Below are 23,739 nucleotides of genomic sequence, written 5' to 3' on the forward strand. Positions count from 1 at the left end.
ACCTCCTCAATTGTGGAATGGAATTTTGGCGCCGAGAGGGAATGTTGCAGCTGTATAGGACCCTGGTCAGACCCCACTTGGCGTACTGTTCTCAGTCCTGATCGCCTTACTGCAGGAAGGGTGTGGAAGCCATCTAAAGGGTGCAGAGGAGATTTACAAGGATGTTGCCTGGATTTTGAAACTTGTCTGATGAGAATAGATTGACTGAACTCGGCCTTTTCTCGTTGGAGCGACGGAGGATGAGAGGTGTCCTGATAGAGGTGTACAAAATGATGAGAGTCATTGATCATGTGGATAGTCAGAGGCTTTTTCCCAGGGTTAAAATAGTTGACAGAAGAGGACTCGGGTTTAAACTGCTGGAGGGCAGGTTCAGAGGAGATGACCGGGTAAGTTTTTTTCGCAGAGAGCGGTGAGCACGTGGAATGGGCTGCCGGCAAAATTGGTGTAGGCAGAGACGATAAATTCTTTTAAGATATTTCTGGATATGTACATGGAGCTTAGAAAAATGCAGGGATATAGGTAAGCCTAGTAATTTATTGGGTAGGGAAATGTTTGGCATAACTTTGTGGGCTGACAGGCGTGTATTGTGCTGTAGGTCTTCTTTGCTACTATGTTTATACGTCTCGATATGTCCCATCTATCATCTTGTCAGCCTCTTGAATTAATTGAAATTTCCTGGATGTTTGCATCGCACAGTGAGCCCAACAGGCTGACCCGCTGCATTTTGTCTCTCTCCAGAATACATCTACTGCGGATTCAAACTCACTTGCTTAGCCACTGGGCCTTGGACCATCAGGACAACAGCAATTCCTAAGTGAGGCTGCGGTTTCTAGACGACAGCTCAGCGTTCAACACAATCGTTTCCTCAGTTATAATCAACAGGATCCAAATCCTGGGCCGTTGTGTCTCCCCCTGCAACAGAATGTTAGACTTCCTCATCGGGAAACCACAGACCGTGTAGATCGGTCTTACTATTTTAGATCAACAGATTGTGTTGAGGAAACAGGGACTTAGACAGAGAGGAAAATGTCTAAACAAGTGACTGATGGAATACAGTGTCGGGAAATTCATGGATCTGTGCCTCTACTCACTGGAATTCAGAGGGCTGAGTGTTGACCTCATTGAAACCTATCTTCCCAAATTATTATTATTATTATTATTATTATTATTATTATTATTATTATTATTATTATTATTATTATTATTATTATTATTATTATTATTATTATTATTATTATTATTATTATCATTATTATCATCATCATCATCATCATCATCATCATCATCATCATCATCATCATCATCATCATCATCCAAAATAATAAGAGACCATCGAAATAGGTAATGTCTCAGAGGTAAAAATGTTTTAAAGAATAAGAAATATGGTAACACGAAAAAAAGAGAAAAAAATCAACTAAATCAAAGAAAAAGTGAACATAAAAGCCATTTGGTGTTCAACCCCGGAGCCATGCGTCATACAAAAAGCTTCTAAAGATAAACATCAAACTGCCATCATATATATATATATATCTTGACTTTACATAATTTATTGTCACCAAACAATTGATATTGTAACGTACAATCATCACCGTGATATTTGTTTCTCTGCTTCGCGCTCTCTGACCAACATTTACGATTAGATCGTGGAGGATACCTATCAATGAACTCAAATGGTATCAACGAGCAAATGACACCCAACTTTCTCAAAGTCAAACATAGGTCCGAAGTTCTGACTTCTACTTTTCTCCAAACTAAGGCATAACATCACTTGAGAGAGGGGTAATGACAGAGTAGGAACCGACGTATCTTTCCACTTCAACAGAATGGCCCTCCCAGCTATCTGTGTAGCAAACGCAATAACAGACAAAGATATACCCCGGATATTTTGAGGGAGAAGTTATCTCAAATACATATTTCAATAAAAGTAGAAACAAAGACAAGAATATATACACTGTCAAAACCATGTAGAGTATAATATTAAGCGAATATAAGAAGATCCACAGTTCCTCTTAACAGTTCATAGACAAAAAAGACTCAGATATGACGATGGACAATTTTAAACTGGATCAGCGAATGACTAGCACCAATCGAAGAAGATTTAACCAACTTCAGAATCCGCTTCCAGTCCTCCGTCAAGAAGGTCAAATTAATTTCCTTTTCCCAAATGTGTTTAATCTTACATAAAGGACGCTTATCTCATTGTAATAATAAATTATAAATTCATCCAATGAAACCCTTCATCAAAGGGTTCGTGCTCGTGATAATATCTAACAGGTCGGCACCCAATGTGTAACGAAAATTAATTAAATACTTTTGACAAAAGACCAAGAATTAGTAAATTTCACTTATAAAAAGGGAAAAAGGATGGAGATCCTGCTTTGCCTGATTTAGTAATGTATTGCTGGGCTGCTAATGTGCCATATATGTCCTTTTGATTACACTGGGTTGATAAGAACGAGCGCCAAATTTGAGTAGATTTGTAATAGAAAGCTGTGAAATAGTTTTATTTAACCTCGTTATTGAGAGCAGCTCTACCTGTACAATTAGCTAAAGTTGCTAATTTAAATTTATACCCTGTGATTAAGTATCCTTTACAAATTTGGCTCGAGTTCCGTATTTTTTTAATTAAAATAAACAATAAACGTTATAGTTTACTTTCTCGAAATTACTTTGTAGGCATACTTGTGTGATCCTTTTAAAAAAATTGGAATAATAAAGGTATTAATTCTTTTCTTAGATCTATTTAATGAAGATAGACTGATGTCTTTTGAACAATTAATGGATAAATATCATCTTTCACACTCATTTTTTTTACAATACCTTCAAGTTAGACGTTTCTTACAAAAAATGTTTATGTAATTGACCTCATTGAAGCCTATCGAAAGTTAAAGGTACTCGGTGGATGAAGTGGGAGAGAAGATTTCTTCTGTTGAGGGAGAGTAATACATGCTGGGGAGATTGAGAATAGAAGGATTTAGACAGGAGATTGTGAGGAATTTCTTCAGCCAGCGAGGAGTGGATTTCTGGAATTGTCAGCAGCAGGCGTCGGTAGAGGCCAAATCACTGCAAATATTTAAGATATATTTATGGCAAAGATCGAGCGAGGGAAGAGGTTCTGCTGAGAGAATTTGAGCAGCTGGGGCCTAACCTGAAAAGCAGAATGGATAAGGATTACTCTCGGAGCCACGCGCACATTGGCATCGGGTAAAGAAGATTGGAGCTTTATCTGAATGCCCGTAATTTTCCAAATAAATTCAGTGTGAACTTGTGGCACAAATCAGTACAAAGCGGAGTGATTTAGAGGCCATTATAGATACGTGATTTCAAGGTGGAGAAGATTGCAAATATCCAGGTATATCAGGTATTACAGAAGGACTGGTAGGAAGGTCAATGTGGTCTTTTAGCGCACTTCATTAAGGATGAGGTCTGGAGCGGAATATTGAATCCATCTCGGTCGAGATAACGGATAGTAAAGGGAAAAACTCACTGCTGTGAGTTGTCAATGGAACAGCGAACAATATCATTACAGTGTCACAGGCAGGAAACAGAGGAATATCTGAGGCATGGAACAGCAGTTATCATGGGGGACTTTACCTTGCACAATCAAATTGCTCGAGGCAGTCTTGAGGAGAAGTTCATAGACTGCAGCCGTGATGACTTTCCGGAACAGCATGCTGTTTAACCTACAGGGGAACGTGCATCCAAGTTCGGCACTCCCATTCCCCGGAGTATGGAGTGCTGTTACTTTCCATTTGAGACTCAGATTCCTTAGTGGAATGTTTGTAGATAAAAGACTCGTGTTGAGCACTCAGTGCTCAACCGTAGGAGTTTCATTACCTCTTTGGATTTACTTACTCCAGTTTTGGTTATTTCTGATCTGAGTCTGAGTGTATTCTAGACCTGACTCTGCAGGTACCTTTACCACCGTCCATATCTCTGTCTTTACAGAAGGGATTACAACGTCAGGAGTTTGAGGAGATGTGGTCTGTCATTGAAAACTCGCAAATTTCTTCCGATGTACGGCGGAGAGCATTCTGGTTTGACGCCTCGCCGCCTGGTGTGGAGGCTGCAACGCACAGGGTCGCCAGAGGCTGCTGAGGGTTCAAGGCTCAGCCAACTCCATCGGGGGCAAAATCCTTCCCACTAACGAGGTCATGTTTAAGAGGGAACGCGCCCATTACTGAGGACTCTCACCACCCGGGAAATGCCCTGTCATCATTTGTACCACCGCGGTGGAGGTACAGGAGCCTCACGACCCTCACTCAGCGATTTAGAACAAGTTACTTCGCTTCCACCATCAGATTGCTAAACCCTTCCCGAATCCATGAGCAACCTCGATATTCCCCTATTTGCTGCATTTATTAATTTTTGGAACTACACATGACATTTACAAATTTGCGCAGTACTGATTGTACAAATGTTCACTCTCCGGTGGTATAAGTCACAGACAATAAATCAGATGGTCATTCCGGTGGGAAACACGCGATACAGATAGACAGGACATGTGTCGCGCTGGTCTGCAGTGAGTGCAGGAGTCGGGAGGTCACATTGCAGTAGTACAAGAAATCGGAGAGGCCACACTTGGATTACTGTGTTCGGTTCTGGTCGCCCTGCTGTCGGAACGATTAGCTGGAAAGAGTGGAGAGGGAGATTTACGAGCATTTTACCGGGACTCGAGTGGCTGATTTGTGGAAACCGGGATGGCGTGAGGAGTTTACTTTTGCAGATCACGGGTGAAATTATAGAGGTGTATAAAACCCCGAGGGGCATAGATAGAGTGAATGCGCACAGTCTTTTACCCCAGGATGGGGAATCAGTGAACCAGAGTGCACATGAACGAGGTGAGAGTGGGTGGAGAGTAAGGGGAAAGATGGAGAGCGGAGAACGGTGCGGGGGAAGAGAAAAGTGGGACAGATGGCAGGAAAGATGGAGATTGCTGGGGAAAGAGGATTGTAGGAGAGGGTTGAGGGGAAGAGGATGAGAGTTGTGGAGGAGAATGGTTTGGGGAAGGAGAGAGTGGGTGAAGTGACAATGTGAGGATTAGGTGGATAAGAGTGAGCAGGAAAGACGGGGGAGGAAAACCGATTGTAATGTGATTCAAGTTGGCCCTACGGACTGTTGACAGAGATCCAGGATCTTTTCAGGAATATCCGTGTACCGATATGCCGACTTCTCGCAGATGAAACGGTGTTGACCATTGCAATGGCCTCTCCATTCGTGAGAGTCGCAAGGACCGCAGACGGACGTTCCAGTGAAATCCCTGACCAGAAGACCAGAACCTTCTTCCCTATCAAAGAAAGTTAATCAATTTCAACAGGGTCAAAACAGCTCCAGGCACACTCGAGACAGCCACCAAACTAATTCCACTGCATCGCACTAAGCACACAGACACGTGTCGGTATCCAAACTAATCCCCCGACCCACTCTATCCCCAGAAACTGCATCGCTCCCCAAATTGATGCCGCTGCCCCGCACTCACCCCTGCAGCCCTGTGTCAAATCGAATCTACTACCATGGACCCTCACTTCCCACAGCTCCTGTTCTGTCTCCAAACTAATCCCACTGACCCAGTCCCAATCCAGGAACAATCCGAAACTCACACGCCTCCGCATTTCCCAATCCAGTATCTTCTGTACTGAGGGCCGGCGGCGTTGGAAACATCATTCTGCGAAATTAAATGTCTTTAATTAATGTTATGAAGGGGCCACTCTCAATGCCTGAACCTGGGAGTATGAGGTACGTTGGTCTACAGAGACAGGTTCCTTCACTCTGCGTCTGACCAAAGGAATGTGTGATGGACGGTGTGGAGGGAGATTCACTCTGTGTCTGAATCCGGGAGTGTGTGATGGGACGGTGTGGAGGGAGATTCACTCTGCGTCTGACCCCGGGAGTGTGTGATAGGACGGTGTGGAGGGAGATTCACTCTGTGCCTGAGCCTGGAAACGTGTCCTGGGACGGTGCGGAAGAAGCATCACTCTGTGACTGACCTCTGGAGTCTGTGGGGAGCGGTGTGCAGCAGGATTCACTCTGTGAATGAACCCTGAAGAGTGTAACAGGACGGTGCAGAGTGGGTCACTCTCTATCTGACGTCCGGCGTTGTAATGAGAAAGTGCAGAGGAAGATTCACTCTGCATGAAACTGGGTGTGTGTGATCGAACTGTTTGTAGAGAGTTTCACTCAGTGTATCACCCGGACTGTATGATAGGAGTTTCACGCACTGTCAGAAGCCAGAAGTCTGCGAGGGGACTGTAGTGCGGGAGTTTCTCTCTGTGTCCCACTCCGGGATGTGTGATGTGACGTTGTGGATCTAGGTTTACCAAATCTCTGACCACGGGAGTGTGTGATGGGATGGTGTGTAGGGAACATCCTTGCATGTGACCCGGGAACTGAGTGATGGAGGGAGGTTTACTCTGAGCCATATACCTGGAGTCTGAGACGGTGTGAAGGGGAATTCACTTTGTGTCTGATCCCGTTAGTGTCAATGGGACGGTGGAGTTTCACTCTGTGTCTGACCCCAGTTATGTTTGAAGCCGCGGTACGCAGAGAAACTTAGTCTGCGTCTGAACCCGGGTGTGTATGAGATGGGATGGTGTGGAGGGAGATTCACTCTGTGTCTGACCCCGGCAGTGTATGATGGCACGGTGCGGAGGGAGATTCACTCTGTATCTGACCACAGAAGTGTGTGATGGAACGGACTGGAGGGAGCTTCAGTCTGTGTCTGATCTCCGGACTGTGTGATTGGAAGCGACACAGAAGTTTTTCTCTTCTTCTGACCCCGGGAGTTTGTGATTGTCTGGATTTCTCCTCCCTCGGTGTGACACGTACCTGCTCTTCTTTTGAATTTATTTCCAGCAACCTTGCATCAAAGTTTGAACAATATCGTTCCGCTCCATCGTAAGATGTTTCCACCGAGGATATGAAATAACAGCGGTCTTCATTTCTGATCCAGTCCTGGGAACACGCTTGCTCTGGAAATCAGGAACAAGAAAAGTGAATTCCCAGCAAAACGTCCCATCACACACTCCCGCGGTCAGACGCAGAGTGAAATCCCTCCACACCATTTCGTCACAAGCTCCGATGGTCAAGCACTGTTAGAAACTCTCTTTGCACTCTCAGGTTAATCATACAAGGGGTCAATCACAGAGTGAATCTCGCTTCGTCCGTGATGTCACAACCACCCGATGTCACTCAGTCATTCTCAGACTCAGAGTCAAGTCGCATCAAGCACATCCGGGTGAGACATTAGGTGTTGCTCCCTCCTCAGCGTCCCATCACAGACTCCCTAAGTCAGCACAGATAGAAACACCCTCCACGCCGTCCCATGACACTCTCTCTGGGTCAGTCACAGAGTGCATATCTCTCTCCAGATCGTGCCATCACACACTCCTGGGGTCAGACACAGAGTGAATCACCCTCCTCACCGTCCCATCACAGACTGCCTAAGTCAGCACAGATTGAAACACCCTCCACACCGTCCCATGACACTCTCCCTGGGTCAGTCACAGAGGGAGTCAACCCCCAAAGTCCCATCACAAAGTCCAGGTGTCAGACACAACGTAAGTGTCTCTCCGGATCGTCCCCTCACCCACTCCCGGGTTCAGTCTCAGAGTGAATCTCGCTTTAAATCGTCCCGTAACACACTATCAAGTTTGACTCTGAGTGAAGTTCCCCTCCACACCGTCCCATCACACAATCCCGGGGTCAGACACAGAGTGAATCTCCCTCCACACCGTCCCATCACACACACACGGGGTCAGACGTAGAGTGAATCTCCATCTACCCCGTCCGTTCAAACAGTCCCGGGGTCAGACACAGAGTGATGCTCCCTCCACACCTTCCCATCGCATACTTCCGGATTCAGACACAGAGTCCATCTCCCTCCTCACAGTCCTCTCACAAACTTCCGCGGTCAGAGACAAAGTGAATCTCCCTCCACGCCATTCCATCGCACTCTTCCGGATTCAGACACCGAGTGATGCTCCCTCCGTTCCTTCGCATCCCTCACTCTGTGTCTCAGACACAGACAGAATCTGTCTCCCCACGATTCCATCACGCTCTCTCGGAATCAGACAGTGGGTGAGGCCCCCGCAGTACTGTCCCGTCAGACACCCATGGATTCAAACTGAACTGAGTTTCCATGGTGCCATAACTCACTTCAGGGATCAGACATGGGGTGAACCGCTCTAGGCAATGTCCCAACACACGATCGCGCAGTTAGACACACAGTGAAGCTGGATCCATACTGTTCCATCAGACATTCCCAGAGTGAGTCAAAGAATGAAGCTGAAATGCTACTTCTCACAAACCCGTGGTGAGACACAGAGTGAATCCACCTTCACAACGTCCCATCACACTCTATTAGATTCAGTGATAGAGTGAAACTGTCTTCACTCAGCCCCATCACACACTCACCGAGTCAAACACAGATTAAATCACCCTCCATAATATCTCTTCACCCACTCCCGATGTCACACACAGTGACGCTTCCTCTCTTAATGCCTGTCATGTGATGAGGAGCGGGTGAAAGAGGGGGATGATGTCTCACCTCTTCTGCTGGTCAACAATTCACAGATCTGAGCCTTGGCTTCGTTGACAGATCTGTACTTCGTTTCGATCTCAGTGAACTTGTGGCGGAGATCGCTGTTCGTTCGTTTAATAGACGGACAAATCTGTGATACTGAGAGAGACGGTGAAGGGCATTTAGCGTCTACAGGGACCCCTGAGTCAGCGTCACGCTACCGAACGGGTCACAGAGAGTGTTGTGACACTGTCACGGTGAAGGGTGTCACAGTGAAGGATGTGCTGGTGGCACAGTGCGAGGCGTCGGCGCCACATTGAGAGGCGTGTCTGTGTCACAGTGAGGGGTATATCAATGTCCAGTGGTGTCACGGTGGTAGAGTATATGTTTCCGTTCTTGTCTGGTTTTGTCTCTGTCACGATGAGAAACATGCCATGGCCACGGTTTGTATGAGAGGGTCACGGTGAGCTGTGTGTCGGTGTCACGGAGAGTACTATGTTGGAGTCAGTGTGAATTTAGGAGTCTGTATCACGTTCAGGGGTTTTCCTATATCAGGGTGCGGTGCGGGTAATTTCCTCAGTGAGCGGTGCATCGGTGTTATTTTGAGGGGTGATACTGTCTTGCTAAAGGGTGTTACAGTTGCGTGTGAGCCTTTGAGATGATGCGGTGCAGAGCGAATCACGTTGAGTAGCGTTAAGTTGTCACGGTGTACGGCACCTCAGTGTCACGGTGAAGAGCGTGACGGTGTCATTCTGAAGAGTGTGTTTCAGGTCTCCTTGAACAGTTTATCAATAACACGGTCTGGGGCATGTCGATGTTAGTGATTGGTACGTTGCGGTCAGTGTGATTGCCATGTGTGTGTCCTTTTCGCGGTTAGCATTGTAAATGTGTCTCTTAGAGTGTCGTGAACGTGCTGAAGTGACAGGATTGCTGATGTCATGGTGAATGGCGTGTCGGTGTCAGGACAAGTCTTGATTTTGCAACGGTAGGGTTCGTGTTTTTATCACGTTTAGGTGTGTGTCTGTTTGACAGAACATAGAACATGGAATAGTTCAGCGCTTTAAAGGTCCTTCGGCCCACAATGCTGTGCCGACCCTTAAACCCTGCATCCCATATGACCGCCCATTTCAAATTCCCCCATATTCCAGTCTAGTAGTCTCTTAAATTTCACTAGTGTATCTCCCTCAACCACAGACTCAGGTAGTGCATGGCCGGCACCAAAAACGTTGTGAGCAAAAAACCTTCCTCTCATATCCCCTTTGAACTTTCCTCCTCTTACCTTAAGGCTATGTTCTCTTGTATTGAGCAGTGGTGCCCTGGGGAACAGGTGCTGGCTGTTCATTCTATCTATTCCTCTTAATATCTTGTATACCTCTATCATGTCTCCTCTCACCATCCTTCTCTCCAAAGAGTAAAGCCCTATCTCCATTCATCTCTGATCATAATGCATACTCTCAAAACCAGGTAGCATCCTGGTAAATCTCCTCCGTACAGTTACCTATGCACATCCCTACTGTAGTGAGGCGACCAGAATGGACACAGTACTCCAAGTGTGGCCTAACCTCAGTTTTATAGAGCTGCATGAATACCTCGCGACTCTTAAACTTTATCTTTCGACTTTTGAAAGCTAACTCTCCATAAGCTTTCTTAACTACCCAAACTACCCGTGAGGCAACTTTCATGGATCTGTGTAAATACTCCCCCAGATCCCTCTGCTCATCCACAGAAACAGGTATCCTGCCATTTACACTATACTCTGCCTTAGAGCTTATCCTTGCAAAGTGTACCACCTCACACTTCTCCGGGTTGAACTGCATCTGCCACTTCTCAGCCCACATCTGCATCTTGTAAATGTCTCTCTGCAATCTTCGATAATCATTCACACGATCCACAACACCGCAAAAGCTTCGTATTGCCTGAAAATTTCCCAACGCAGACTTCTACCCCCACATCCAAGTCGTTAATAAAATTCACGAAAAGTAGCGTTGCGGGAACCGATCCTTGTTGGACACCACTAGTCACAGCCCCCCAATCCGAATGTACTCCCCCCACCACGAAACTCTGCTTTCTGCAGACAAGCGAATTCTGAATCCACTTGGCCAAACTTCCCTGGAGCCCATGTCTTCTGTCTTTCGGAATAAGCCTACCGTGTGGAACCTTATCAAATGTAGGTTCCGGTGAGTTTTGTTTCGTTAGTTTAGAGTAGAGAGAATGCCAGGCAGGATGCAGGAATGATCTTCTTGCAGGATGTGGGAAGTCAGGGAGACCTCCGCTGTCCCTGACAACGACAACTGCAGGAAGTGCAAGCAGCTGCAGCTCCTAACAATCCGCGTTTGAGAACTGGAGTAGGAGCTGGATGACCTCCGGATCATTCCCGAGAATCAGGAATTTATAGAGAGTGGCTTTAGGGGGATAGAAACAAGGCACAAATAATTTTGTTATCGTCAGTCGAGGGAGGGAGTAAAGGGCAGTCAGATCAGGGATACCCCTTTGGCCATTCCCCTCAACATCATATACACAGATTTGGAAACTGCTGGGGGAGGGGGGGTTGACTTACCTGGGACAAACTGCGGCTGCCGGATCGCCGGCACTAAGTCTGGTTCTGCAGTACAGAAGGAAGGGGGCAGAAGAGGAGAGCGGTATTGCTAGGAAACTCGACAGTTATAGGTACAGACAGGAGTGGTCGTGACAGAGTCTCCCGGATGGTTTGTTGCCTCCCTTGTGCCAGGGTCAGGGATGTCTCTGCTCGCGTGCACAACATTCTGAAGTGGCAGGGTGAGCAGCCAGATGTCATGGTTCTCGTCGGTACAAATGACGTAGGAAGAAAGAGTGAGGAGGTCCTGGAGTGAGTATAGAGAGCTTGGTAGGAAGTTAAAAAACAGGACCTCGAGGGCTGTAATCTTAGGTTTGCTACCTATGCCACGTGCCAGTGAAGGTAAGTGTAGGATGCTGTGGAGGATGAACACGTGGCTGAGGAACTAGTGTAAGGGGCAGGGTTTCAGATCTTTGGGACCTCCTCTGGGCAGGTGGGACCTATAAAAGAGTGCCGGGTTACACCTGAACTACAGAGGGACCCATATCCTTGCAGGTAGGTTTGCTAGTCTTACTGGGAAAGGTTTAACCTAGATTTGCGAGGGGATGGGAAGCAGAGTGCCAGAGCAGATAGTGGAGCGGGGGTGAAAAGATATAGGTCGAAAGTTCATGCAAAGTCAGAAATAGAAGGGTTGTGTGTGGTGGTAATAATCTTCTGAGGAGTGCCTATTTCAATGCGCGGAGTATTTTGAGGAAGGCAGGCGAGCTGACGGCGTGGATTAACACATGGAATTATGACTTTATAGCCATTAGTGAAACTGTGCTGCAGGAGGGGCAGGACGAGCAGCTTCAAGTTCCTGGGATACGAATTTTCAGAGGTGGTAGAGGCAAAGGGAGGAAGGGTGTGTCTTGGAATTGCTAGTCAGAGAAGATTTTACAGTAGTGCTCAGGCAGGATAGATTAGAGGGCTTGTCTACCGAGGCCATATAGGTGGAACTGAGAAACAGGAATGGTGTGACCACATTAATGGGATTGTGTTATAGATCACCCAATAATCAGTGAGAATTGGAGGAACAAATCTGCAGGAATATAGCAGACGACTGCAGGAAAAATAAAGTTCTAATGGTATGGGATTTTAACTTTCCACATATTGATTGGGGATCCCTTACTGTTAAAGGTCTACAAAGTTTAGAGTTTGTAAAATGTGTTCAGGAAAGTTTCTGAATCAATATATAGAGGTACCAACTAGACAGGATGCAATATTAGATCTCCTATTAGGAAACAAGTTAGGACAAGTGACGGGAGCGTGTGTGGGGTCTAGTGATCATAACGCCATTAGTTTCAACTTGGTTATTTATAAAGACAGATGTGGTACTCGGGTTGAGGAAATAAACTAGACAAAGGGACCAATTTGTAGAAATGAGAAAGGTTCGAAAAGGCGTGGATTGGGACAGGCTGTTCTCTAGCAAGAATGTGGCTGGTAAGTGGGAGGCCTTCAAAGAAGCAATATTGACAGTGCAGAGTTTGTGACCTCATGTCAGGATTAAAAGCAAAGTGGATTTGAAAAAGGGAACGTGGATTTTGATGGATATTGGAAACCTGATAATGGAGAAGAGAGAGAGATATGAGAGTTATGTGAAACTGAGCATATAAGGTGCTTTAGGAGTATAAAAAGTGCAAGAAAATTCTTATAAAATCTGGAGGGCTAAAAGAAGACACGAGGTTGCGTTGGCAGTCAGGGTGAAGAACTGTCCAAAGGACTTCTACAGGTATATTAAGAGCTAAAGGATATTAAGAGATAAAATTGGTCTTCTTGAAGAACGGAGTTATCGGCAATGTATGGAACTAAAAGAAATAGGGAAGATTTTTTAGCAACTATTAACTAAGGAACTAGCAAGGGGTACATGGAAATAAGGCAAACAAGTAGTGAGGTCACGGAGCAAACAAAGTTACAGAGGAGGATGTGCTTGCTGTCTTGATGCAATCAGAGTAGATAAATCCCCATGACTGGACAAAGTATTGCCTCTGACCTTGAAAGAGACTATTGTTGAAATTGCAGGGGCCGTGGCAGATATATTGAAAATGTTGACATCCACGGATGAGGTGCCGCAGGATTGGAGGGTAGCTCATGCTGTTCCGTTGTTCAGAAACAGTTCTAAATGTAATCCAGGAAATTATAGGCCGGTATGTTTGACGTCAGTCGGATGTAACTTATTGGAAGGAGTACTAAGAGATTGGATCAACAGACAGGATCTTATTAGGAAGAGTCAACATGGCTCTGTGCGTGGTAGATCATGTTTAACCAATCTATTAGAGGTTTTGGATGAGCTTACCAGGAAAGTGCATGAAGGGAAGGCCGTGGATGTTGTATCCATGGACTTCAGTAAGGCCTTTGACAAGGTCCCACATGAGAGGTTAGTTAGGAAGATTCAGTCGCTAGGTATACATGGTTAGGTAGTAAATTGGATTAGCCATTGGCTCAATGGGAGAAGTCAGAGAGTGGTAGTGGAGGATTGCTTCTCTGAGTAGATGCTTGTGACTAGTGCTGTACCACAGGGAACAGTGCTGTGTCCAATGTTATTTGTCATCTATATCAATGATCTGGATTATAATGTGGTGAATTGGATCAGCAAATTTGCTGATGATACAAAGAGTGGAGGTGTCGTGTACAGTGAGGAAGATTTTGAAAGCTTGCAGAGAGATTTGGACAAGCTGGAAAAAGAATATGGCAAATGGAAGATTGAGTTTAATGCAGACAAGTGTGAGGTAGTGCACCTCGGATGGATAAAGCAAGGTAGAACATATAAGGTAAATTATAGGACAATGAGGAGTGCAGTAGATTAGAGGGATCTTGGGAATACAGATACATAATTTTCTAAAAGTTGCGTCACAGGTAGATAGGGTCGGAAACAGAGCTTTCGGCACATTGGCCTTGATAAATCAAAGGACTCTGAATAGGAGTAGAAATGTCATGGCGAATTTTTATAAGATATTGATGAAGCCGAATTTGGAGTATTGTGTGCAGTTATGATCAACTAATTAGAGGAAGGATATTAATAAATTATAAAGAGTGCAGAGAATGTTTACAAGGATGTTACAGGGACTTGAGACACTGAGTTACAGAGAAAGGTTGGATACATTAGGACTTTATTCCCTGGAGCGTAGGAGAATGAGGAGAGATTTGAAAGATGTTTATAAAATTACGGTGTGTTTAGATAGAGTGAATGCAAGCAGGCATTTTCAACTGAGGTTAGGGGAGAAAAAAAGAAACAAAAGGCATGGGTTAAGGGTGAAAGGGGAAACATTTAAAGGACACATTAGTGGGGGCTTCAGAGAGTAATGGCAGTCTGGAATGAACTGACATTTGAAGTGGTGAATGCAGTCTCACTTTTATCATTTCAGAAAAAAACATGGAGAGGTACATGGATGAAAGGAGCATGCAGAGCTATGGTCTAAGGGCAGGGCATTGGGACTAGGCAGTAAAATGTTTCAGCACAGCAAAGTAGGGCCGAAAGGCCTGCATCTGTGCTGTAATGTTCTATGGTTCTATGGTTGTCAGTTGCGTTTCGGTATCACATTGAGCGATGTGTAGATGGGGTTGTGTCGGGGTCACGGTGAGGGATGTGTCGTAGTCACTGTAAGCGGCCCGTCAGTACTGCAGTGAGGGGTGTCTTGGTATCACAGGAAAGGGTGTTTCGGGGTAACGTTGGGAATGTGTCGCTGTTAAAGTGGCCATTTTTATTCTATGCGGTTTGGTCGTTGCGATCGGAGTGAAACTCACCGTGAATCCTCCAGCAGATACCCGTGATAATGAGGGTCGCTGTTAAAACGCAGATTAGCCATATGCTTGAGTCTGATCCGTCTTCATTTCCCATCTCGTCTGTGGAGAAATCGTTCCGCGACTTTGTTAATCGTCCTTTTCCCTGATCAAATCCACCTCTGCTCTTCCCACTCTCCGAGTTCAAATCAGTCCCCGCCCTCCTGAAAATCAGTGAACGTAAATCACAGAAAAGAACAGGCCCTTCGGCCGCAATTCTGTGCTATACCAGTCAAGTCCTTTCTGCCTCAGCAATGTGCAGCTCCCTCCAATGCCTGTACACGCTCCTGCCTGTCACCGCTCCAGGATAATACACCAGTTGTCCGGTCTCCCTGTATCTCTCATAATGATATTGACCTGTATCTCCTCCACCCTCACTCTCCGCCACTCTAGACTAATACATCGGCTGTCTGGTCTCCCGGTATCTCTCATAATGATATAGACCTGTATCTCCTCCACCCTCACTCTCCGCCACTCTAGACTAATACATCGGCTGTCTGGTCTCCCGGTATCTCTCATAATGATATAGACCTGTATCTCCCCCACCTCAGTCTCCGATCCTCTAGACTAATACATCGGCTATCTGGTCTCCCTGTGTCTCCCCTCACAATCAGTCTCCGCCACTCCAGACTAATACATCAGTTGTCTGGTCTCCCTGTGGCTCTCGTAATGATATGATATAGTATAATACAACATAATATAGGGCAGAAGAAAGAAAGGGCTTTGGATCCACGGGCCTCGGCGGTAACGGGACGAGTTGAGACAGTTGATGATTGCAAAAGGAGGTAGTATCTGTGTGATGCCAGTTTTCTGTGGTAAGTCCAGGAGTCTCCCGGCGTCACGGACGGCCACATCTGCACCCGGTGAATAGAGATGTAACTCCTAAGGGACCGTGTTAGGGAACTGGAGATCCATCTCGATCACTTTCATCTGCTCAGGGAGAGTGAGGAGGTGATAGAGAGGAGTTACAGACAGGTGGATACTCCGGGGCCACGGGGGACTGAGAAAAGGGAAACAATCAGGAGAGAAAAGGGGAAGGGTAAAGTACTAGAGAGTACCCCTGTAGCTGTACCACTTGACAATAAATACTTCTGTTTGAATACTGTTGGGGGTGGGGGACAGCCTACCTGCGGGAAGCGACAGTGGCCGTGACTCTGGCACAGAGTCTGACCCTGTGGCTCAGAAGGGTAAGGAAAAAAGAGGAAGGTAGTAGTGATAGGGGACTCTCTAGTCAGGGGTTCAGACAGGCGATTCTGTGGACGCAGGAAAGAAACCCTGTTGGTAGTTTGTCTCACTGGTGCCAGGGTCCCCGATGTTTCTGATCGCGCTCTAGGTGTCCTGCAGTGGGAGGGAGAAAAGCCAGAGGTCGTGGTACATATTGGTATCAATGACATAGGTAGAAAAAGGGAAGAGTTCCAGAAAGAAGTCTACAGGGAGTTAGGAAGGAAGTTGAAAAGCAGGACCTCAAAGGTAGTAATCTCGGGATTACTCGGATTACTCGGGACCTCAAAGGTAGTAATCTCAAACAGTGAGAATGGGAATAGAATGAGCTGAAGGATAACAGCGTGACTGAGGTGTTAGAGCAGGGGGCAGGGATTCAGCTTTCTGGATCATTTGGAACTCTTTTGTGGTGGGTGTGATCTGTACAAAAAGGACGGGGTGCATTTGAATCCCTGGGTTCCAATGTCCTGGCGGGCAAGTTTAATAGAGCAATTGTGGAGGGTTTAAACTACTTTGGCATGGGGGTGGGAATCAGAATGTGAGTGCAGGGATTAAGGTTGAAGGACAAAGGCATGATGCTATGACTTCTGTGTTGATGAGGAAGAGCAAGCAGGGGACCAAACATAATTGTAGCCAGTTAAAGTGTTTGAAATGTGTCTATTTCAATGTTAGGATTACAAGGAACAAGGATAATGAACCCAGAGCATGGATTAGTACGTGGGAATACGATGTTGTGGCCGTTACTGAGACTTGGGTGGAGGAAGGGCAGAATTCGAAGATGCCGGTCCCGGAGTTCAGGTGTTTTAAAAGGAATAGGGGAGGTAGAAAAGGGCGGGGGTTGGCTTTGTTGGTCAGGGATAGTATCACGGCTATAGAACGGGAGGACGCTGCAGAAGGAGTGTCCACGGAGTCAGTCTGGGTGGAAGTCAGAAATAGGAAGTGATCAATCACTGTGCTACGAGTAGACTATAGGCCTCCAAATAGACCTCAGGACACCGAGGAGCAGATAAGCAGGCTGATTTTAGAATGGTGCAGGACATACAGGGTAGTAGGTATTGCTGATTTCAACTTCCCTCATATTGACCTGCACCCGCTGAGTGCGAAGCTGAAAGATGGGGGCTGCATTTGTCAGGATGTGTTCAAGGAGGATTCCTGACACAGTAGGTGGACCGGCCGACGAGAGGAGAAGCAATACTGGATCCAGTTCTGGGTAATAAACTTGGTCACGTGACAGATTTCTAGGTGGGAGCATTTTAGTGAAAGTTACCACAACCCCCTTAGCTTCAGCATAGCTATGGAAAGGGATAAAATCAGACGAAATGGTAAAGTGCTTAACTGGGGAAGAGCTAACATTGAAGGGATGAGGCAGGAATTAGCGATAGTAAATTGGAAACAGATGTTCAAAACGGAAAGCAAAGAAGTAAGGTGGGAAAAAATTAGGGACCACTTGAGTTCAGGATAGGTTTGTCCCACTGAGGCAAGGAAAACGTGGCAGGAAAAGGGAGAAGTGGCTGACAAAACATGTGAGGCAACTCGTCACGAGGAGAAAAGGAAACATATGCTGGATATCAAATCAGGAAGTAGGAGGAGCTTATGAGAAATATAGGGTAGCCAGGAAGGAGCTAAAGAAAGGATTAGGAGCGCTAGGAAGGGATATGTGAAAGCCTTTGCATGTAGGATTAAGGAGAACCCCAAGGCGTTCTATGCTTATGTGAAGAATAGGAGTCTGACGAGGACGAAGGTGGGACCGCTAAAGGATAAAAAGGGTAACATGTGCCTGGAGGCTGAGGAAGTTGGGGTGGTCCTAAATGAATACTTTGGTTTAGCATTCACAAGTGAAAATGATCTTGATCCGGATGTTGTAGGTAGAGCAGGCCTGTGTGCTGGACATGTCATTGACCATGTCTGGAACAAAGAAGTGAATAGGAAGGAGGGCGAGGTCCTGCAAAGAGAGTTTAAAGACTTTAGTGCAAAGTTGAAGGACAGAACCTCTACGATGGCAATCTCAGTATTGCGAACCATGCCAAGTGCTAGTGAGGCTATAAATAGGAAGACAATGCAGCTAAATACGTGGCTAAGGAGTTAGTGCAGGAAGAAGGGCTTCATGTTTCTGGAAAATTGGGCCTTGTTCCAGGGAATGTGGAACCTGTTCAGACGGGACAGGTTGCAACTGAACTGGAGGGGAACTAATAGAATCATAGAACCACGGAACATTACTGCTGAGAAACAGGCCTTCTGGCTCTTCCTCGCTGTGCCGAACCATTTTTCTGCCTAGTCCCTCTGACCTGCAACTGGGACATATCCCTGCATACACCTCTCATCCATGTACCTGCCCAGGTTGTTCTTAAATGTTAAAAGTGAACCCGCATTTACCACTTCATCTGGCAACGCATCTCCCACCACTCTCTGTGTGAAGAAGCCCTCTCAATATTCCCTTTAAACTTTCCCCCCTTCACCCTTAACCCATGCCCTCTGTTTTCCTTCCCCTCGAGCCTCAGCAGAAAAAGCCTGCTTGCATTCACTCTATACCCATGATAATTTTGTACACCTCCATCAAATCTCCCCTCATTCTCCTTCGCTCCAGGGAATGATGTCCTAACATATTCAACCTTTCTCTGTAACTCAGATTCTCAAGTCCCGGCACCATCCTTGTGAACCTTCTCTGCACTATTTCAACCTTATTTAATATCGTTGATGTAATTCGGTGACGAATGCTGCACACAACACTCCAAATTCGGCCTCACCAATTTTTTATACAACACCTTCATAACATTCCGACTCCTATACACAATACTTTGGTTTGTAAAGGCCAATGTACTAAAAACTCTCTACACTAAACTATCGACATGTGATGCCACTTTTAGGGAATTTTCTATCTGCGTTCCTGGATCCCTCTGTTCTACTGCATTCCTCAATGCCCTGCCATTTATATTTTATGTTCTAACTGTTTTTTTCCTTACAAAGTGCAATACCTCACACTTGCCTGTATTAAACTCCATCGTTCTCCATTAGCACTGTACGAAAGTAATGTGGCAAATGTTCAGGGCGTATTTGCGTAGAGTTCTGCATAGGTACGTTCCAATGAGAAAGGGAAAGGATGGAATGGTTCAGGAACCGTGGTGTACAAAGCCTACTATACATCTAATGAAGAAGAAACGAAGGCTTTACGAGAGGTCGAAAACACTATTTGTTGACAAAGATCTAAAAGATTATACAGCTGCAGGAAGGAGCTTTAGAAAGAAATTAGGAGAGCCAGAAGGGACTATAAGAATGCTTTGGAGGATAGGATTAATGTAAATCACAGGACATTCTATAAGTATGTGAAGAACAAGTGGGTAAGTCTTGAGAGATGAGGACGAATCAAGTGTGAAAGTGGAAGAATGTGTATGGAACCGGAGGGGATAGCAGAGGTACATAATAAATACTTTGCTTCAGTATTCTCTAGGGTAAAGGATTGTGCCGATTGTCAGGGTGACATAGAGCGGAGTGAAAACCATGACCATGTAGATATTAATAAAGACGATATGCTGTCGCTTTTGGAAAGCATCAGGTTGCATGGGCCAGCGGGAAAGGACGACCAGGCTGCTCTGCTGGGAGATTGCTGAGCTCTGGCGATGACATTTGTACCATCAGTGGGGACGGCAGAGATTCCGGAGGATTGGAGGGTTGCGGATGTTGTTTCTTTATTCAAGAAAGGGAGTAGAGATAGCCAAGGAACTTACAGACCAATGAATCGTACTTCAGTGGTTGGTAAGTTAACGGAATAGATCCAGAGATGCTGGATTTATGAACAATTGTAGAGGCATAATATGATTAATCTGATCAGTAAGTCATAAGGATTTGTCAAAGGCAGGTCGAGCCTTCCGAGACTGATTGATTATTTATCGGGATGTGACTGAAACAAATTGATGAAGGTAGCGCAGTAGATGTGGTGTATATTGATTTCACCGAGCATTTTGTACTTTATCCCATGTAAGAAGAAAGATGGCCCAAGGAGACATTGCTTGGTGAATCCAGAACTGGCTTGCCCACAGAAGGCAAAGAGAGGTTGTGAACGGTTCATATTCTGCACGGAGGCCAGTGAACAGTGGAGTTCCTCAGGGATCTGTTCTGGGGCTCCTGCTCTTCCTGATTTTATAAATTTCCTGGATGAGAATGTGTAAGTGTGGTTTCTTAAAATGCGAATGATAGAATGGTTGGGGCTGTTGTAGATACCCCCTATTTTGACGTCTGTCAGAGTTTACTGCAGGACATCCATAGGATGCAAAAGTCGACGAGAGGTGGCAGATGGAGCTCAACCCAGGTAAGTGGGAGTTTGATCATATTGGTAGGTCAAAATAAGGTGACAGAATATAGTAGTAATGGTAATGTTCTTGACAGTGTGGGTGTCAGAGGGATCTTGGGGTTCGAGTCCATAGGACACTCAACGCTGCGGCGCAGGTTGTCTCTGCTTTTCAGGTAGGAGATGTGGCCTTGGTCTTCATCAAGCGTAAGATTGAGTTTAGGAGCCGAAAGGTAATGTTGCAGCTACAAAGGACCTTGGTCAGACCCAATCTGAAATACTGTGCTCAGTTCTGGCCGCCTCACTGCAGGAAAGACGAGCAGAGGGTACAGAGGAGATTTACAAGGATGTTGCCTGGATTGCAGAGCCTGCCCTGTGAGAATACGTTGAGTAAACTCGGTCATTTTTTCCTTTGAGCTACGGAGAATGAGAGATGACCTGATAAGGTGTATAAGATGATGATAGGCACTGATCGTGTGGATAGTCAGAGGCCTTTTTTTTCCTGCAGTGAAATGGATGGCACGGGAGGGCACAGTTTTAAGCTGCTTAAAAGTAGGTACAGAGGGGACTGTCAGGAGTATTTTTATTTTGTTCGGAGAGAGTGGTGAGTGCGCGTAACGCGCTGCTGGTCACGGTAGTGGAGCCCGACAGGACAGATACTTTTAACAGTCTCCTGGACAGGTACATGGATCTCAGGAAAATAGAGAGCTACTGGCAAACCCAGGTAATTTAGAAGTCTATTCTGTAAAAGGGCTGGATGGTTCGGAGGTAAGGACATGTTCACACAGTTTTTCGGCCGAAGGGCCTGTACTGTAATCTAGGCATTCTGTGTTTCTATGTCTCTATGACGGCTGGACGGAGCGGTCTGAGGAGAATGGATCCGAGGGCCACCTACGCTCGGGAGAGGTCGACGGGAACAAATGGACGACACTGTGAGCTCCAACGTTGGCATATTAGAATGTTTCATAAGAATGTACCCATTTCTTATTTTTTTATGTTGCTTTACTAACCATACAGACAAAATACAAATTTAAAGCTCAGTCATTTACTCTCATATTGTTTACTGTTTGTAAACAGAGTACAGCATTCACCCAAACGAAATTTCGTAAGTTTCTCGGGCCGGGGGCGACCATCACCCGGATGAAGCCGCGAGCCGAACCGATGATTGCATTCCCACTAATTTTTATTTTCTTGTAAGCCCTTTCTTTAGCTTTTACAAGAGCTCTCAGTTCCCTTTTCGGCCAAAGTTGACTTATTCTTGTGTACTGAGAACTTCTTATTTTTGGAATACACATGTCCTGCACCTTCCTCATTTTTTCCTAGAAATGAAAGCAAATGCTGCTCTGCTGACAATCCCTTGGAGATATGGTTGCAGAAATGGCAGCTGAGTTCAACCCGGACAAATAGAAAGATATAGCACACAAGACAGTGTCGGTGAGCAGAGGGACCTTACGGTCCGTGTATGCAGCTCCATGAACGTGGCTCCACAGTTTGCAGACGGTATGAGGATAAGTGGAGGGGCAGGTAGTTCTGAGGAAGTGGACAGGCTACAGAAGGACTTAGACAGGGCAATGTAATGGCAGATGTACTGCTGTGTTGAAATATGCATGGTCATGCTTTAGGAGAAATTAATAGGGTTAAATATTTTATAAATGCAGAGAAAACAAAAAAAAACGGAGATTCAAGGGGACTTTAAGATCCTTGTGCGCGATTTCCTGAAGGATAATTTGAAGGTTGAACATGCAGCACATTCCCCGCCCCTCGATGGTGTAACCTTCTCAGGTTGAGTCTGCGGTGAGGAGGGCAAATGCATGTCAGCATTTCGACTCGAATATAAAAGGAAAGGTGTGATGATGAGACTTTATAAAGCAGTGGTGAGGCCTCACGTGGGGTATTGTGAACAGTTTTTGGTCGCCTATCTTAGAAAGATTGTGCTCAAAGCGTAGAGGGTTCAAACGCGGATAACAAACATGATTCCAAGATTGAAGGGCCTCATATGAGAAGTGCCTGATATCTCTAGGTCTGCACTCTCTGGAATTTAGAAGTGTGATCCCATTGAAATCTATTGAATATTTAAATGCCTTGATCGAGGTGGTTGTGGAGAGGATAGTTTTTTATGGTGGGGGAGTCGAAGACCAGATGACAAAGACTTAGAAGAGCAGCGCGTCCTTTTAGAACGCAGACAAGGAGACATTTCTTTAGTCAGAGTTTGGTGAATTTGTGGATTTCTTTGCCACAGGCAACCGTGGAAGCCAAAGCTTTCTTTTTTATATATATTTATGGCAGAAGTTCTTGATTGGTCAGGGCCTGAAGGAATACTGGGAGAAGAGAGGGGATTGAGGCTGAGAAGTTAATTAGATCAGGCACGATGAAATAGTGGAGCAGACTCTATGGGACAACTGGTCCATGTCTGCTCCTAAATCCTACGTTCTCATGATAAGTTACTTAGTCTGAATGTAAAAAAAAAAAAAAATGTTTTTGCCAAGCTGGACTAGCTGAAGATTGAGGTTACGAAGCTCACAGGATAAGATGCAGATGCTGCCTTGCTTGTGCGAGCTATACAAAAGCTAGCAGCATTTCATACCAAGAATGAGGTAATGTTAACTTCTGTCCAACACTGTTTTGGTAAAAGAGGAACTGACTGCAGATGTGCAGTTCTAATGTTTTGCACCGCCCGGTAGCATTCGTAGACTGTCTGATATCTAACACGTGCTTCTTGAAATCGCTCACTGAATATATTTGGCTGCTGGCTCGTGCCCAAAATTCACTGTATAAATTTCAGAGATAACCTGATATTGGCGGAGTCGTAAGGCAACGGGATCACCTACTGAAGGGTTAAACGAACACCGATGTTTTTGTCTTTATTTCTGTTTGATCCCAGGATAAATTCTTTTACAGTCCAATTCGGTAAAACAGGGTAAATCCTTCGGGAATAGTGATGTGGGACACAGGGAGAGATGACCGGCTGATTTGATTGTGTTGGAGCTATTTTTTGTATTGGTATCTGTTATAAACATATACATGTCCATTAAGAATATCCGAGATGGAAGGTTGGGAGAGACGGACATGAACTGTAGTGGTGAGAGAGGGAAAGTGAAGCGGAGATTGGGAGCGTGGAACATAAAGGGGAGGGAAGGATCAGATGGCGTGAGAAGCAGGGAAAGTTGTCGGTCTGATTTGTCCGGGCAAGTAGATCACGCACGGATAGCAGATGTGACTTTCATGGAATTTAACAAGGCTTTTAACAAGGTCCAGTTTGCAGACGACATTGGAGGACGATGTGGAACCCGCGAACACCTCTCTGAGCAGTTTGATTGCGTTCAGATATATGGCGATTTGTATGGGAATGTACAAGGAGCTGTTCATAAT

The 23,739-nt window shown here is 45.5% G+C and overlaps 1 protein-coding gene across 1 annotated transcript in view; it reads right to left on the minus strand.

Moving 5' to 3' along the window:
- Nucleotides 1-4,051: 4,051 nt before the first annotated feature.
- LOC132390148 (C-type lectin domain family 10 member A-like) overlaps nt 4,052-23,739 on the minus strand; it is a 29,782-nt gene continuing 10,094 nt past the window's right edge. Inside the window, exons 2-6 of the mRNA XM_059962758.1 lie at nt 14,832-14,930; nt 8,546-8,677; nt 6,826-6,968; nt 5,601-5,665; nt 4,052-5,287 (exon numbers count right to left, since the gene is read on the minus strand). Of these exons, the coding sequence (XP_059818741.1) occupies nt 5,098-5,287; nt 5,601-5,665; nt 6,826-6,968; nt 8,546-8,677; nt 14,832-14,925 (624 nt within the window). The 5' untranslated portion in view covers nt 14,926-14,930 and the 3' untranslated portion in view covers nt 4,052-5,097. The remainder of the gene's footprint in view (nt 5,288-5,600; nt 5,666-6,825; nt 6,969-8,545; nt 8,678-14,831; nt 14,931-23,739) is intronic.

The sequence above is a fragment of the Hypanus sabinus genome, unplaced genomic scaffold (genome assembly GCF_030144855.1).
Source record: "Hypanus sabinus isolate sHypSab1 unplaced genomic scaffold, sHypSab1.hap1 scaffold_788, whole genome shotgun sequence".
NCBI classification, from domain to species: domain Eukaryota; kingdom Metazoa; phylum Chordata; class Chondrichthyes; order Myliobatiformes; family Dasyatidae; genus Hypanus; species Hypanus sabinus.